At 36.3% G+C, this 15,758-nt stretch overlaps 1 protein-coding gene across 1 annotated transcript in view; it reads right to left on the reverse strand.

Moving 5' to 3' along the window:
* The window catches only part of CFAP47 (cilia and flagella associated protein 47), a 514,691-nt gene that overhangs the window by 346,048 nt on the left and 152,885 nt on the right, over positions 1-15,758 (reverse strand). The window contains exons 27-28 of the mRNA XM_073901936.1: positions 4,706-4,806; positions 324-449 (exon numbers count right to left, since the gene is read on the reverse strand). Coding sequence (XP_073758037.1) covers positions 324-449; positions 4,706-4,806 — 227 coding nt within the window. The remainder of the gene's footprint in view (positions 1-323; positions 450-4,705; positions 4,807-15,758) is intronic.

Here is a 15,758-nt window from a genome sequence, read left to right on the forward strand (position 1 = left end):
ATATATGTTGGATATCATATGAATTACTACTCTTAGGTTTTTCAACCAAAACATTTAATAAAGGGAATTGCTTGGCACATCTTTTGACCTAGGGGAAAAATACTGAGATACTAAGTATACCGTGAACAAAAAACATTAGAGAATCTCTGCTCCACATCATTGGAGAGAGCTCCCAAAGCAGGTGACCCCCTTAAAACATTAAAAATTCATGTTTTACTTCAGGGATTTCTTCTTACCTGAAGCCCAAGTTTTCAATTCAATAATATTAAACAGATCATGTTAAGAAATGGGTTTGCTCGGGACAATATATATTTGCCACATACCAACAAATAATCTTCTTTCTGCAGGCTCAGCATCATTAAATTTAGTAGGAGCAGGAGAGGATAAACCAGCTTCTTGGTAGGGAAGCAAAACATTGTCTCTATTCTTCAAAGAACTGTCATCCTTATCTACAAATGATACATTGGAACACAGTAAGTCAACAAGCATTTGTGAGCTCACTCTCAAATTACTGAATCTGAATTTCATAATTTTCTATATTATATATAATAAATATGTGTATATATGTATACACATAGAGTAAAAAAATTTTTTTAAGTATAAATGTCCATACTTAAAATAAGATGTCAAGGAAAAGACTGTAAAAGCTGATATGGTTTTCTGAACTGAATTTTTATTCAACAAGGCCATTATTTTGGCATATCAAAATTTTTGGAGAATGAACAATGCTCAACTTTAGGATAAACAAAGATATGTAAACCATTTTAAATGTTTGTACACCAAAATTTTTGGATTCTATATGGTGCTCAAAATTGAACAGAAGAAGAGCATCACTAACAAAAGTAATTTCTTCCTCATTAATTTTCTGAAATGAAATCACTGCTTGGTTATGAGTTGACACCATTTTGCACGGCTTTCAATCTCTATTCCAGTTAGAGGTGTCTGCATATACACTAGAATTTGCCACCATGGTAATCTGAACCCAACCAAAGGCAATGTTAAGAAAAGGCAGTATGTGTGAATGGGATATTACTCAGTCATCAGAAAGGATGAATACCCACCACTTGCATCAACATGGATGGGACTGGAGGGGATTATGCCAAGTGAATAAGTCAAGCAGAGAAAGACAATTATCTATGGTTTCACTCATATGTGGAACATAAGCAATAGCACGGAGGACCATAGGGGAAGGGAGGGAAAACTGAAGAGGGAGAAATCACAGAGGGAGACGAGCCATAAGAGACTATGGACTCCGGGAAACAAACTGAGGGTTTCAGAGGGGAGGGGAGTGGGGAGATGGGGTAACTGCATGATGGGTATGGAGGAGGGCACATGTTGTGATGAGCACTGGGTGTTATATGCAACTAATGAATCATTGAACACTACATCAAAAACTAATGATGTACTATACAGTGGCTAACTGAACATAATAAAAAAATAATAATAAAAGAAGAAAGAAAGAAAGAAAGAAAGAAAGAAAGAAAGAAAGAAAGAAAGAAAGAAAAGGCAGTATATGTGAACGAAGGCCAGATTATCTATTTATCTATCTATCATCTATCTATCATCTATTTTCTATCTATTCACACATATGTATATGTATATGCACATACATATATGCATAATGTAATTGTCAGAAAAGCATAGCCTTTGCAGTTAGGAATTTCTGATTTGAAATCTTGGCACTACAACTCCTGAGCTATTAAACAGCGGGGATGTTATATAAGTTCTCCGAAACATGTTTTTATCCATGAAATGATGCAAAGGTTCTGAGCTCATGAATCTGTTGTAAGGGTTACTTTACAGGCAATAACACAGATAGGTAAGCTGGCACATACTAGGTTCCTTCCATTTTTTTCAGAATTTACCAGAGAATGTGCTTATCTCTGCAACGCTACACCACTATAGACTTCATAAAAATGAGCCTTAGAAAATTCAATGATAGAATGATTCATTGTGGATGCATTAGGCACTATCTTTTCAACTTACCATCAAATAGTAAAAAGTTCCTAGTGGGGTGCAAACTCACATCTGTACTCTTCAACTAAAGGCAATGATTCATATAATAGTTTATATTCAGCATATTAGCTCGAACAAGTAAATCATACTGCTTTACTTTTTGAAATACTTAATGTGTTTTAAGATTTCACCTTTACTGAATATATCACACTCTAGAGCACAGTAGCTAAGTGTGTAGGCTCTGAGGTATTACAAATTTGGTTAGAATTCCCTGGGGTAAGCTGCTCAAACTCTTTATGACTCAGTTTGTTTATCTGTAAAGTGAAATTAATAAGAGTATCACACTCAGTTGTTGGGGGCACTAAATGAAATAACAAATATAAGGCACTTAGCAGAGCACCCTATGCCTGGGAAGCATTAAATATATATTATAAATTTTACTGTACATATTTCTAAAGATATTTTAAAATATTTAAAAATCATGTCTTTCTATAGTAATACTTACTGAAATGGATGCATTATTTTTAATCCACAGATTTCATACTCAATCATCATACAAGCACTAAGATTCTATTCATAGTTTAGCTTTTAAAGAAATAGCAATATTTTATACAGTAACTCCTCATTATTTTTTTGGAGGATATTGTGAAAAATATAAGAGTGTTAAAGTAATAATAATAATAGCAGTTATGATAGTAATAATAATAAAATGATAATAGTAATAATAATAATTTCCAGGTATTTACTCCATGAGTCCTCACAAAAGCCTTTTGAAATGGATATTGTTAGCATCCTATTATTCCTCCTACCATGCACATTTGTTAAATAACAGATGTTTGAGGATCTGAGAATTAACGGTAAAAGCATATGGCAAAATGGTGAGATTAGAACACAAAATAGAATTTCCACCCAGGTTCTGTGATACTCATCCACTGCTCTTTCTGTTATGTTGTATTATCTGAAATCTGCCCCCTTCCCAAGTATTTTAGAAGAATACAAAAATATAACATCAAGATCAGTCAGAAAATCTTTTAAATTTTGAGAATGTGTATAAATTTGTAATATATATATGTGCTCAGAAGGAACAGAGAGGTGAGAACGACCCCAGGGAAGTACAGTATGTGGAAGTCCGGAGGGAGTCTGATGAGACGTTGGGGATGAGGGGTGAGGTGATCAACAGTGTAAGCTGCTGCTCAGTTGCGGGGTAACAGCAGTATAATGGCAGAATGTTCTGCCTCACCCCTGACATGTCCTTCCTGTTAAAGGAAGCTATGGTACTCTAATTATTTAGTTTCCTTTGCTATTTTTCTACCCCTGTCTGGGAAATCAAGTGGTTTATCTGATTGGTAAATTTGCCAAGATTAAATCAGGAACGCAAGGCCTGGATTCACCTTTTTTCTCTTCGGGAACGAGCCTATCCACTGCGAGGATATAGTTTCCTCTTTCTTCCCTGTTGTCATCCTGCACAGGCCCCCAAAGCAGCTAAGAGGGAGGCATGATTTGAAGAGCAAGAGTAAGCAAGGTTAGCTGATTAAGCAAGGTCTCTGGATGAAGGGATTCAGATGGAGGAATGGCCTAAATCAGGAAGGAGAGAGTCTTGCCTCTCCCAGCTTTGTGACAGGAGAGATGATGGGTTCCAATGCATGCTTGGTATTTGGAAGTTCAGAGTATTCCTGCCTGATGGTCTCTATTTCTGCTGGAAAGTTAGAGAAAAGGTCATGCCCTGAGACTGAGGCAGAACAGGACTGAATAGATTTCATAGGAATGGCAAACATTTGAAAAAGTGGAGAATAGGAGAAAACTGGCTACAAACACGGAAAAGATGTCCAATTCAACCCTGAAACTTAAGGCCTTGACAATCTACACAGATGGAATGTTTTCCCACTCCTTATCCTTTCTCCTCCTCTGAGATTTACTCCATCAATCATTCGCCTCTGTGTCTTGCATTGCAAATTTCTCAGCTCAGTAGCTTCTCTTGGGTTGTTCTCAGTCTCTCACCATTTCCCCTGTAGCAACTCCCAGCTGGCCTGCTGACCTCTGTCTTTCCCATTTTAATTCAACTCTCATCCCAACAATTGTTCCCTTTCTAAGTCACTGATATTCAGAAATCACAGAGGGTTCCCACTATTCCAGAATAAAGGGTGCAGCCCTTCAGACCCCCATGCTTTTGCTACATGGCCCTTTGCCCAGATTATACTGTTCAAGATCATCTGTCAAACTCTACACAGATATCATCTCTTCTATAAAGTTATCCCAGACCCCCAAAGTCAGCATTAGCCTCTGCACCACACCCACATTTCCAACACTACAATTGGCTCTTACTTCAATCTTCTTTGTATTTATTTATTTGTGTCTTTTACTAGATTTTCAGCTTTTGCAATTAAAGACACAGCCATATTCTGCTCTCAAGGCTAAATACAGCTCCTAGAAATGGTGGGAGTTTAATATCTATTATTTTTTTTTAAGATTTTATTTATTTGACAGAGAGAGAGCATGCGAGTGCAAGCACAAGCAGGGGGAGCTGTAGAGGGAGAAGGAGAAGCAGGCTCCCCACTGAGCAGGAAACCCAACACAGGGCTCCATCCCGGGACCCTGGATCATGACCTGAGCAGAAGGCAGACACAACTGACTGAGCCACCCAGGTGCCCCACATCTGTTAATTTTAAAGTCACATTATTTCCAGGTGTCGACCTTGGATAACAAGAACATATACGGTGAGAATAGGAGACAACTGTCATATCTAACTTACCATCCTTTAAAATAATTGTTTGCTTATCAAGATGAGTTGCCATATATGGGTAAATGGTAAGAAGACAGTTTTCTGCTGTTGCAGTAACTGGAAGCAAAAACCTAAAAGTGAAAACATTGCATTTCAATAAAATAAAATTGTTAGATGCAGTAAATACAATGAAATATTTTTTAAGTACCCAAGATGGCTTAAATGATCAAGACATGAATTATTCATCATTTTTCTTTCCACCTGCTTTGTTTTTCTTAACCACCTACTGTAACTATTGTAATGGTTTAAGACGGTTTACTTCTAAAGCTTTTAACAGAGATTGTTAATTTCACTGTCAGGTGTGCTCTAGAACACTGCTTGTAATCATCAGGTTCACAAACAGATTCAGGAAATTTTAGAACTGAAGGAGCCTGAGAGTGAATTTACTCACCTTCTTCTTTTGTAGAATCCCTGACGAATAGTATCTAGCCTCAGCTGACACTACTAGGGAGACACTACCAGAGTGACACTCATGCCTCAGAGACAACCCATTTCATATTTGGAGAGCTCTAACTTCAGACATTCTGTTTCAGGGTAACAGAGAACAAAATCTATGATCTGAGCCCTGTTACAGTCCTTCAAATACTGAAAAACAGTCATTGTATCTTCTCTAGGCTTTCTCTTCTTCAAATTGAAAACATTTAGAACATTCAAGGTTTCTTTCAACTACAAGGTCTTCAGAAATTTCACATACCATCTGCCTTCTTCAGATGATCTTTTATTTTGTGTTTGTCGTTTAAATGTATCTGAGAACTGAAAACAATGCTATAAAAGTTATTCAACCACTAGAGTATTAATCCCTTCCACAACCTACACACTATTAAACTATTTTATAAAAGCATTGTGAACTTTCTTATTAATAAGAGCCACAAAATACTCTAAGATTATATTGGGCCTGTCCAATTTATGTGACAACTCTGTCCTTGCCCAACTTTTTTTAAAGTAGGTTCCTCACCCAACAGGGGGCTGGAACTCACAACCCTGAGATTAAAAGTCACACACTCTACTGATGGAGCCAATCAGGCACCCCCAACTGATCTTTTAACAGAAGTACTGTATTTATTTATTTACTTATTTTTTTTTTTAAAGATTTTATTTATTCATCAGAGACAGAGAGAGAGGCAGAGGGAGAAGCAGGCTCCCCGCTGAGCAGGGAGCCCGATGCGGGACTCGATCCCAGGACCCTGGGACCACGACCCGAGCTGAAGGCAGACGCTCAACCATCTGAGCTACCCAGGCACCCCAGAAGTACTATATTTTATATCTATACCACTGTAATATTGGATTATTGGCTTAATTTCTGCATTATAGTAATTATCAAGATAATTAATAATTATGTATCATATTAGTCCTTCTATGTAGTTTACGGTCACTGAAAAGGTGAAATGACAAAATCCATGTTATAATCCAAGTTGATACAAATAAAATATAGAATAGGATGAAACTAAGAAAAACTTTGTAGCTGAAATATAATGAGCTGTCAGGAACATTAAAGTAAACATGTTATATGTAAATGAATTGATTTTCACCTTAGTTCTGCATATTTTCTCATAAGGAATGCATTATGTTTTTCTCTTTACCTACCGACGTGCGTTAAAATATTATGCAAACTATATATATTCAACATTGTCTCGTGTGACCAACCCTGATCATTCTATTCCATCATCCTAAACACATGTATCAGATTGCCCTAGTCAGGATTAAATTGTAGTTCTATATTATAATTGTTTTTTTCTATAGGATGCCCTTCTTAAAGTGAAATTTAAAATTCCTTGATAGCATGAATCATGACTTCCATATATTATGTATTTATGCTACACATAGTGATCAATCAAAATTCCATTAACTGCCCAACTGTCTAATATTTTTCAGATTAAATAACATAGTTTATCCATAGATACCATCATCATTGTTATCTTAGAACCAAAAATGCTTTCTGCTTTAACAGTGATTATAGGAAGAGAAAAAACAGAAAGGAAAAAAGATTCCTCCAGCAAATGGTGTGGCTGCTCCTGCCCTTATGTCCTTATCTCCTAGGATGTAATTTCTTTGTGCTGGGCTCCCACCCTCTGGGTGGGCATGGTGGGGTAACTGTAACCTTCAAGAACCAGTGTTGGATTGCTAGAGCTGCTGAAAGCTTCAATTGCCTTGGGAGTTTAAGGTACCCTGGGTAATGCCATAGCCAATGCCTGTGTGGGGCAGGAGTTTAAAAGAACAGGTTCTTTGCTTCAAATAGGACAAAAACTCTGTGGTGTAACTTCATCTCCAGAGGATCCCATGAGATCAAGCTTAGGTTGGGACTCTGACTCAAATTTCATTTTATTTGGGATGACTGATTCTGTGTTCTGCTTCCCCTACCTTGTTTTTTCCTGGCAGTCCTTCCTTAATAAACCACATAGCTATGAATCTTCGTCTAAAAGTCTGCTTGTGAACAACCCCTACCCAAGACAACAACCAAATGAACCAAATGAATGATACTGCTTAAAGAAGTATCAGAACTAAAGAAAATACAGAACTAAAGAAAATAAGGTTGAACTAAAATTCATTTGGAGAATGAAATGTGAATATTGTAATTTTTCCTCTTATAAAACTAGTTTGTTGCAGATGATAACATTGATTTCAGATATTCCTCAGAGTAAAGAATGACCAACATATACAAAATTCATTTGACTACATTCTTCTATGGAGCACGTGATAAAGAAATTATATAACTTGCACAGCATGGGAATATGGGCACTTTATACATTAATATCACTATTATTAAAAATACATTAAAACAGAAAAGGGACTTGCAATCAATAATATTAATACGCTACATTTAAAAAAAAATTTCTGGGAAAATAGGGCACCTTATCAGAGAATAATGGTATTATTTATGGAAGCCCTATACCAATCCATATAGCCAGGAACCATTAGTGGTAGTGAATTTACTCTAAAAATACTCAAAATTACAGTAACAGTAAAATGACTATAACACTGTACAGTAACAGTGAAGTGACGCTGACATTATGGGTTTCAGTTCCATTTGGAGATTTAAATAGCAATCTTGAAGCACAAGTGATTTAGAAGAGTTCCAATGGGCAAAAACAAGGATGGACATTCCTGGCAACAGAGTTGATATGATGCAGATGTTGGTGGTGATAGAAATGGGCTTGAACTATTTGTGGCAGCTATTGTTCTGAGCATCTAAAATGCATTATTTCATTTACATAAACCTTCTCAACAGTCTTTGAGGATATATATTATTAACTCTCTCAGACTTTAGTTACAAAAGCAAGGTCCAGAAAAAGTCAACAATTGTTTAAAGTCACACAATTAGGAAATAGAGAGCCCAAGTTCAAGTTCAGTAGACCCGAAGCAAAGCTATGCTTTTGGCCACTGCATGAGAATGGTTAGCTTCCATTCAAGATCTGTCTGGTTGCACATATGCTCAAAGTTACCAAGTTGTGATAGAGTCATATATATGATGATGGATGTAAGCACTTACAAACATTTTTTATCAATTATCTCATTAAACAGCATGCATTTTAATACTTACAGCTGTTCAAATAATGTTAAATTATAAAAGTTCCTATTAGAAGCTGGTTTAAATAAAAGCCTTTTTTTGGAAGCTATAAATATTCTCCTGGATTCTAAGGGAGAAATATTTTATTTCAGATGTTTTCCTAAGTAAACAATAACCAGCACTTATAAAATCGACATAAATTCTCCTGTTGGACACATGAAAATTCTCACAGAGGTGGAAAGTTTGCAGTTGTGCATGGACACAAAAGGTACTGCTGTACCCTAGGGGACAATGCAAACTGAGAGGAAAACTCTGGCTGCTCTCTATCTCCCACCACTTTAGATACGACCATCATGCACAAACTATGAATATTTTAGTATGATAAATCAATCAGTAAATACCATAATGTATAGAAAGTCAAATATGGAGTGCACAATTTATTTTTATCCTTTGTCATTTTCAGGTTCACCTGAAATTCCTCATTAATGATTTTTTTTCCCTCTACCTCAACATTGTACTTTGCATTTTACCAAATTCACAGAACTGAAAGACTAGTAAAATAAACATATATGTACCCTTCACGCAGTTCAGCAATTACTATTTTGCCACATTCATTTCTCTCCTATTAAAAATTTATTTTCTGGGGTGCCTGGGTGACTCAGATGGTTAAGTGTCTGCCTTCAGCTCAGGTCATGATCTCCAGGTCCTGGGATGGAGCCCCACACGTCGGGCTCCCAGCTCAGCGGGAAGTCTGCTTCTCCCTCTCCCCCTGGTTGTGCATTCCCTCCCTCCCTCTCTTTCTCTCAAATGAATAAATAAAATCTCTTAAAAAATTTTTCTTAAAATGTGTGTGTACACAAATGTACCCCTAAATATTCAGCCTGTATACCCTAAGAACAAGAATATTATTCTATATCATCATAACCGTATCATGACTACCATCAAATTTAACATCAGTACAAGAATATTATCTAGTTTACAGTCCATACTGAAGAGTCCCAGTAATGTCAAAGTCCAAACTGAGATCATTGATTGAATTTACTTTCCTTTAAACCAGGACAATCTCCCAGTCTTGAGTGGTCCTTCATGGCATTGACATTATTTATAAGAGTCAAGGCTAGTTGTCAGAAATATTCTGACTATCCCAAGACTGATAATGTTTTATTTCTGACCAAAAAAACTCCATATGTGCTGTGGCACAGTTCTCATTTCATCCCACCAGGAAGCCCAACAGATCAATGTTCCTCCTTATTAGTGATACTGAGTCTGGTCATTTGGTTATGATAGTATCCATCAGATGCCCTCATTTTTTATACCAACATTTAAAATATATAATTTACATATCATGAAATCCATCTTTTTAAGATGTACAACTCAATAATTCTTAACATTTTACAAATTTACACACAAAAAGGGTGGATATGTTTATTTAAATATTTAATGCTTACCATTGCTAGTACATTTATGTTAGTTAGGCCAATCAATGGGACTTAATCTGGTACTGTAATGTATATTTATAACAGTCGAGGTCATCCATGATGTTGCCAGAGAGAAGAATCTCTCTATCGCCAGTGAGGACATCAAACATCATTTTGTTAATCATTAATAAAGTTACAGAATTTTTATTTATTCATTTTTAATAGGTCAAAACAGAATGAAAAGATTCTTGATGATAATGTGATTCTCACTTATTTAGCTTTCTTTCAATATCCTTCTTTGAGTGAAGGGGAAAGAAATAAAATTATAGCTGCTCTTCTGAACATTGCAATAATCCACATTGCAGCCCATCAAGGTGCTGTTATTTATGAACATTAATAATTCTAGGAAATATATGCTATTAACCAATTTAGTGATCTTAAAAAGATTTTCGGTTTTATTTTAATGTGCATAAATCCACAGAACTGTGTTTCACATGTGACTGCATTCCACTGATTTTTATCACAGCAAAGTAAGGTAAAGGCAGAGAATTCTTTAGATACATGAGAGATCCATCGATAACCCTCAAGTCTAGAAATATATGTCCATTTAGCAATATTTTAAATATATATCAATTCTTTTTAGAAGAATCATCTCATTTTCGGTCTGCCCAAAAATCTGGAAATAATCCCATAATTGATTTAAACCATTTTTGAAATCTTAAAATCTCTCTTTAGGTCTATTCTCACAATTTTAAATCATTAACTTTGATTAATATACTCTTTCAAAACATTTTACTCTTAATTCGGTGTTCTTATGGGAAAATATATAAGTGGTTAACACAGTTGATGGGTTTCCAGGAAAGAATTGAGACAAAAAGTAAAATTTGCCACCAAAATTTACCATTTGTGTCTATGCATAGATATGTATACCATTAATGTATAAACAAAGTGTATTTGTTTTCATGAAGGTATATAAACTTATTATATTCTAAAAATATTCAGGAAAAACTTATACTTTAATCAGAAAGAAAAACATTACTTTAACACAGAAAGGGCACTACCTTCACCCCCAGAAAAGTAGAACTGCTAAATATGGTGGCATGCTCTATAATGTGATTAATACAATAATGCGTAATAAAGTTGAGTTTAAAAATTACTTCTAAGGTGGGTGAATCATTAGCTGTTCTGCTGCTTGCATCATTATATACTTAATGGTTAATTCCAAAAAACTTAGAGCCAAAGCTCTAGCTATTAGATACAATATACAGGTCAGGATTTACAACTTGATGGAACCAAACAGTAAAACTCTCTCCATGATAACATGAACTCACACAAAACAAAAAGCTTACTTTCATTAAATTCTTTCTTTTTTTTTAAAGATTATTTGAGGGGGGGGCGCACATAAGCGGGGGGTGGGGGGATGGGCAGTGAGGAGGACGGGCAGAGGGAAAGAATTTGAGCGCCGAGCCCATCGCGGGGCTCAATCCCACAACCCTGAGATCACAATCTGAGCTGAAATCAAGAGTCTGATGCTTAACTGACTGAGCCACCCAGGCACCCCTCATTATATTATTTCTAGAATGCTGTAGTGCACTTTACATTAGAAGACAACCATGATCCAGCTAAAACACAAAACTAGGTAGTTTTTACAAGCTAGTTTCATTTTATCTCTTAGAAGATTTCAGGATACATATGCATTTCTAATGAACCTAACAAAAAATAAGAATTCATGATTTGAAACATCTAGAATCAATCAGTTCTAAGGAAGAGCTTTTCGTTTTTGTTTTTGTTTTTATAGTAACACAGACTAAGATCAGAGTTGAGAGTTGGAGGCCATCAACTCTGTGCCATGATGGAACTTCCTCTAATAGAATACCTTGTGAAAAATCATTTCCCTAACTGTCTGGCCAAAGGCCTAAAATCCCACAATAAAATATGTATTGTTATTGGGTTAGAGCAACGCAATCCAGAACATTTGCATACTCGATCAGGAATGAGTATCTTAAAGGTTAAAGATTAAGACCTAAGCAAGGGAACACTTATTAGAAAGCAACTAGGATACGATGAAATGGACCACAGGGCTTGGGAAACCAGGTGATGGTCTGGCAACACTTTCACAGAGAATATGGTTGCAGAGGATGAGGTCAGCTGGGGACTCCCAGCAAAAGAAAGTGGTTCTGAAGGGAAGGGAAAAGCAAATTAACCAGGAGTTACCAGGTATGAAGTACAGCAGGTCCCTGACTTAGATGGTCTAACTTATGATTTTTAGATTTTGGGGATGATGCGAAAGCAATATGCATTCAGCAGAAACCATACGTCAAATTTTGAATTTCGATCTTTCTCAGGCTAGTGACCTGCAGGACAATATACTTAGAACCATTATATTTTCCACTTTTAGTACAGCATTCAATAAATTACATGAGATATTCAATACTTAATAACAAAACAGGTTTTGTGTTAGATGACGTTGCCTAAATCTAGGCTAATGTAAGTGTTCTAAGCACGTTTAAGGTAGGCTAGGCTGAGCTAGGATGTTTGGCAGGTTAGGTGTATTAAATGCATTTTTAATTTACGATATTTTCAATTTATTGTGGGTTTATTGGGGCATAGCCTCATCATAACTCGAGGGACATCTGCACAGCATAAAATACTCTTACCTCATTAATATCCCAAAGTTAGATGATATCTTTCAGAATATTCCCATTGCATTAAGTCCAGTGATAGGAAAAGAGCAAGTTTATTTGAATTGTGTGTTGTTTTATTCCTTTCCAAAAAGGGATAAATGAAATTCATGCGAAGTTACCTCTTCAAAATCATTAACCAGTGTAGAACAGTAAATCTACCAACAGGTTTCCATAATCTATGAAAATGGTTCCAACTTGTGGTCCACAGACTCTTACGAAAGCAGCATAGGGTATGTATTTGCTGAAAAGTAATTTGCCTAACACAGGTTTTAAAAAATGAACTTAGAGATTTCAGTATGTGCCCTAATAGTTAATAAAAATAAATTTTACTTTAAAGTGTTACTGAATTTAGAGTAACTTGGTAATATGTTTTCTCAAAGAAATATCAGAATAAAATGTATCTCATGTAGAGGGTCTAGTAAATGCAGTACTTGAAACATAAAACCATTGCTCTTCAGCTTGAATATACTCTAAAATAGGCCACACTAGTATCCCATTAGTTTATGCAAGACTGAGATAAAGATCATTTGGAGTGTATGAAAGACAGGTATCATCAAACCCTATAGTAGAATCCTGAACTACCTTTTTCATTTTATCATGGAAGAGATCAGATTCCATTATCTACAAACACCCATGTGCTGGCTACAAAATGCACTAGGAGACTGATTCTCACTGTTACAGGGAATATGCTGTTAAGATCATAGGGCAAACATTTGCTGCTGGATTTGTAAATTAGAAAAGAAAACCCTTAAAATACAGTAACCCTGAGGTAAACAGTTGTCAAGAGAACAACAGAGCATGAGATTAGGGAAAAAGAAGGCATCAAAGAAAGTATAAAATAAATAAACCAAAAGAGTATAAAACATAATAAATTTGCATGGCCACTTCAGTAAGTTGACTGATAACTTTGAGAGTTTTACTAATGACTACAAAGACTATATTTGGGAGATTAGTAGCATGCAGGATATTTTGTTAACAAAAGTAAAGAAGAGGCGCCTGGGTGGTTCAGTTGGTTAAAAGTCTGCCTTCTGACCCCTCTCTGGGTCCTGGGATAGAGCCCCATGTTGAGCTCACTGTTCAGTGGGGAGTCTGCTTCTCCCTCTATCTCTGTTCCTCCCCCCAACTCGTGCTCTCTCTCTTTCTCTCTCAAATAAATAAAATGTTTTTTAAAAAGTAAAGAAATATTGGGGCACCTGGGTGGCTCAGTTGGTTAAGCGACAGCCTTCGGCTCAGGTCATGATCCCAGGGTCCTGGGATCGAGCCCCACATCGGGCTCCCTGCTCAGCAGGAAGCCTGCTTCTCCCTCTCCCACTCCCCCTGCTTGTGTTACCTCTCTCTCTGTCTCTCTCTCTGTCAATTAAATAAATAAAATCTTTAAAAAGAAAAAGTAAGGAAATATTCAGTTACACAGAACAAACTACAGCAAGCTACAAAAATTTATTTAATTAGCATCTAATTCACATTCATATATGCTGCTTTTAAATTTTCTTTCATTTCAAGGGTTTGTTGATGTCAGGCATTGCCATCGGTCACCATGTCCTTATATCAATTGAATCAAAATCACTCTTTCCCATTCTCCCTTTACTACCATCACTGTAGTTCTCTACCTCTTCACAGCATCAGTCTGGGAGAGCTTATTTAGTGGTCTCTCCATTTCTAGTCTGTATTTTTACAGTCACCCAACACATAAATATCTTCTCTCTTTCATCTAGCTCCATACAGGCAAAGACCAGTATACAGCACATAAAAGATACGTGGAAGTTGTGACTACATACATGGGTGGATGGATGTACGGACGGATGGATGGATGGAGTGACTGACATCCTCATTCAAGATCCATTTGAGCTAAAAGAAAAGACTACTTCATAGCCCTCATCAGGGACACCACAAGTATAATATTTAACCTCAAATTATCATAGTTTGGGTTTATTGGAAGAAGATAGTCTGGGGTTTAAGAAGTTTATTAGAATCAATACCTATGTAAGAAAGAGGGAGGAAGTAGACTGGAGAATAAGAGCAAGAAGATGGGCTGCAAGGTGTGGAGAAGAGGATGAGGCAGAACAGCCATATCGGCCTAATAAGGCCTTGATCAACTGGGCAGGGAGCTTTGGATTGCCCTTCAGAGATTCTGGCATCGGGCTAAAATGTCTGGCCCCCTAAGCTTGCCTGAATCAGTCAGGGAATGTAGGCTGCTTGCCTGGTGGCGTGTAACCTTAGGCCAAGTGAAGCTGGGACAGTTTGTATAGGAGCTGACAAATGGAAGTAGACGGCTGGCTTCATTCCACATGGTTGAACAGCAAATCCTACCTTGAAGGGGCACAAGGAGGTGCAGTTCCATGTATTCCATACTAATCAACCCGTTTTTATTTTGATTTCTAAATCAGAAAAATCTACCAGGTGAGATTATCATCTAGTACAGCAAGGTGTATAAACTGCTAACCCAAAACTCTTGGTTTTAAGATATGTAAATTCATTTCACATGTTTTACAACATGTTGGTCAATTTAAGCCACTCTGCCTAAGTAAGGAGAGGCTGAGTGACCAGTCAAGAGCTTCATATCTTCCCTAGATCCATGAAGCTCTTTGTAGAACAGAGTCTTGAGGCACATGTTAGAATTCTACTGACTATAAATGTGAAATTGCCTTCTTAGTCAATTTTCCCAATGCCCAGCTCTTATCCATTAGTATGAATTCACTGTATATGTCACATAGCACTCATCTTTTGCAATAAGTATCATTTGAATACCTGATGGCCAATGGTATGGTATTTAAAGTTAGGGTTTCAACAAGTGGGAACCAACTGAATGCAAGTGGACAATACTTTCATTTTGAAAGTAAGGGCATGACTGCATCCTCTAAGATTCATTATAATGATATTCATCTTTACATAAAATCCAAGCATTTAAATGATTAACTTTAAGCAGCCTGATGAAATTCTGAAACACTATTATTAAGGCACTTTATTATACCAGTTGCTATTTGGTTATAATACTGAAAGTGTTCAGGCCATAGGTAGAGGTCAAAAAAAATTAAAATAGTAAAATTACATAAAATTAAGAATATTAAGATAGTTCAATACCTTTAATCAACATATTAAAATAAGAAATGCTAGTTATATAGTTTTAAGTTGAATGCAAATTTATAAACAAAAAAAATTCAATTAGTTGTACCACGTTCTGCCTTTTTTTAACTTGAGGAAAGTAAATGAATTTTGATTTCTAGTAATACCTTCTGTAAACATAAAGCATAAGTTTGAGTATCACCTATCTAATGTGAAATGCTCAAAACTAGAGAGAGAAATAATTATAGAGAACTAATGGCCACAGAAATTAAACCAGGTTGCAATGGGAAAGAAATACACAAGAGATCTCTGGGGGCATCAGTGATGTTCTATTTCTGGACGAGAGCGGTAGATAA

Source organism: Callorhinus ursinus, unplaced genomic scaffold (genome assembly GCF_003265705.2).
Source record: "Callorhinus ursinus isolate GAN/ISIS: 27379988/994484 unplaced genomic scaffold, GSC_fseal_2.0 scaffold16, whole genome shotgun sequence".
Taxonomy (NCBI): Eukaryota; Metazoa; Chordata; class Mammalia; order Carnivora; family Otariidae; genus Callorhinus; species Callorhinus ursinus.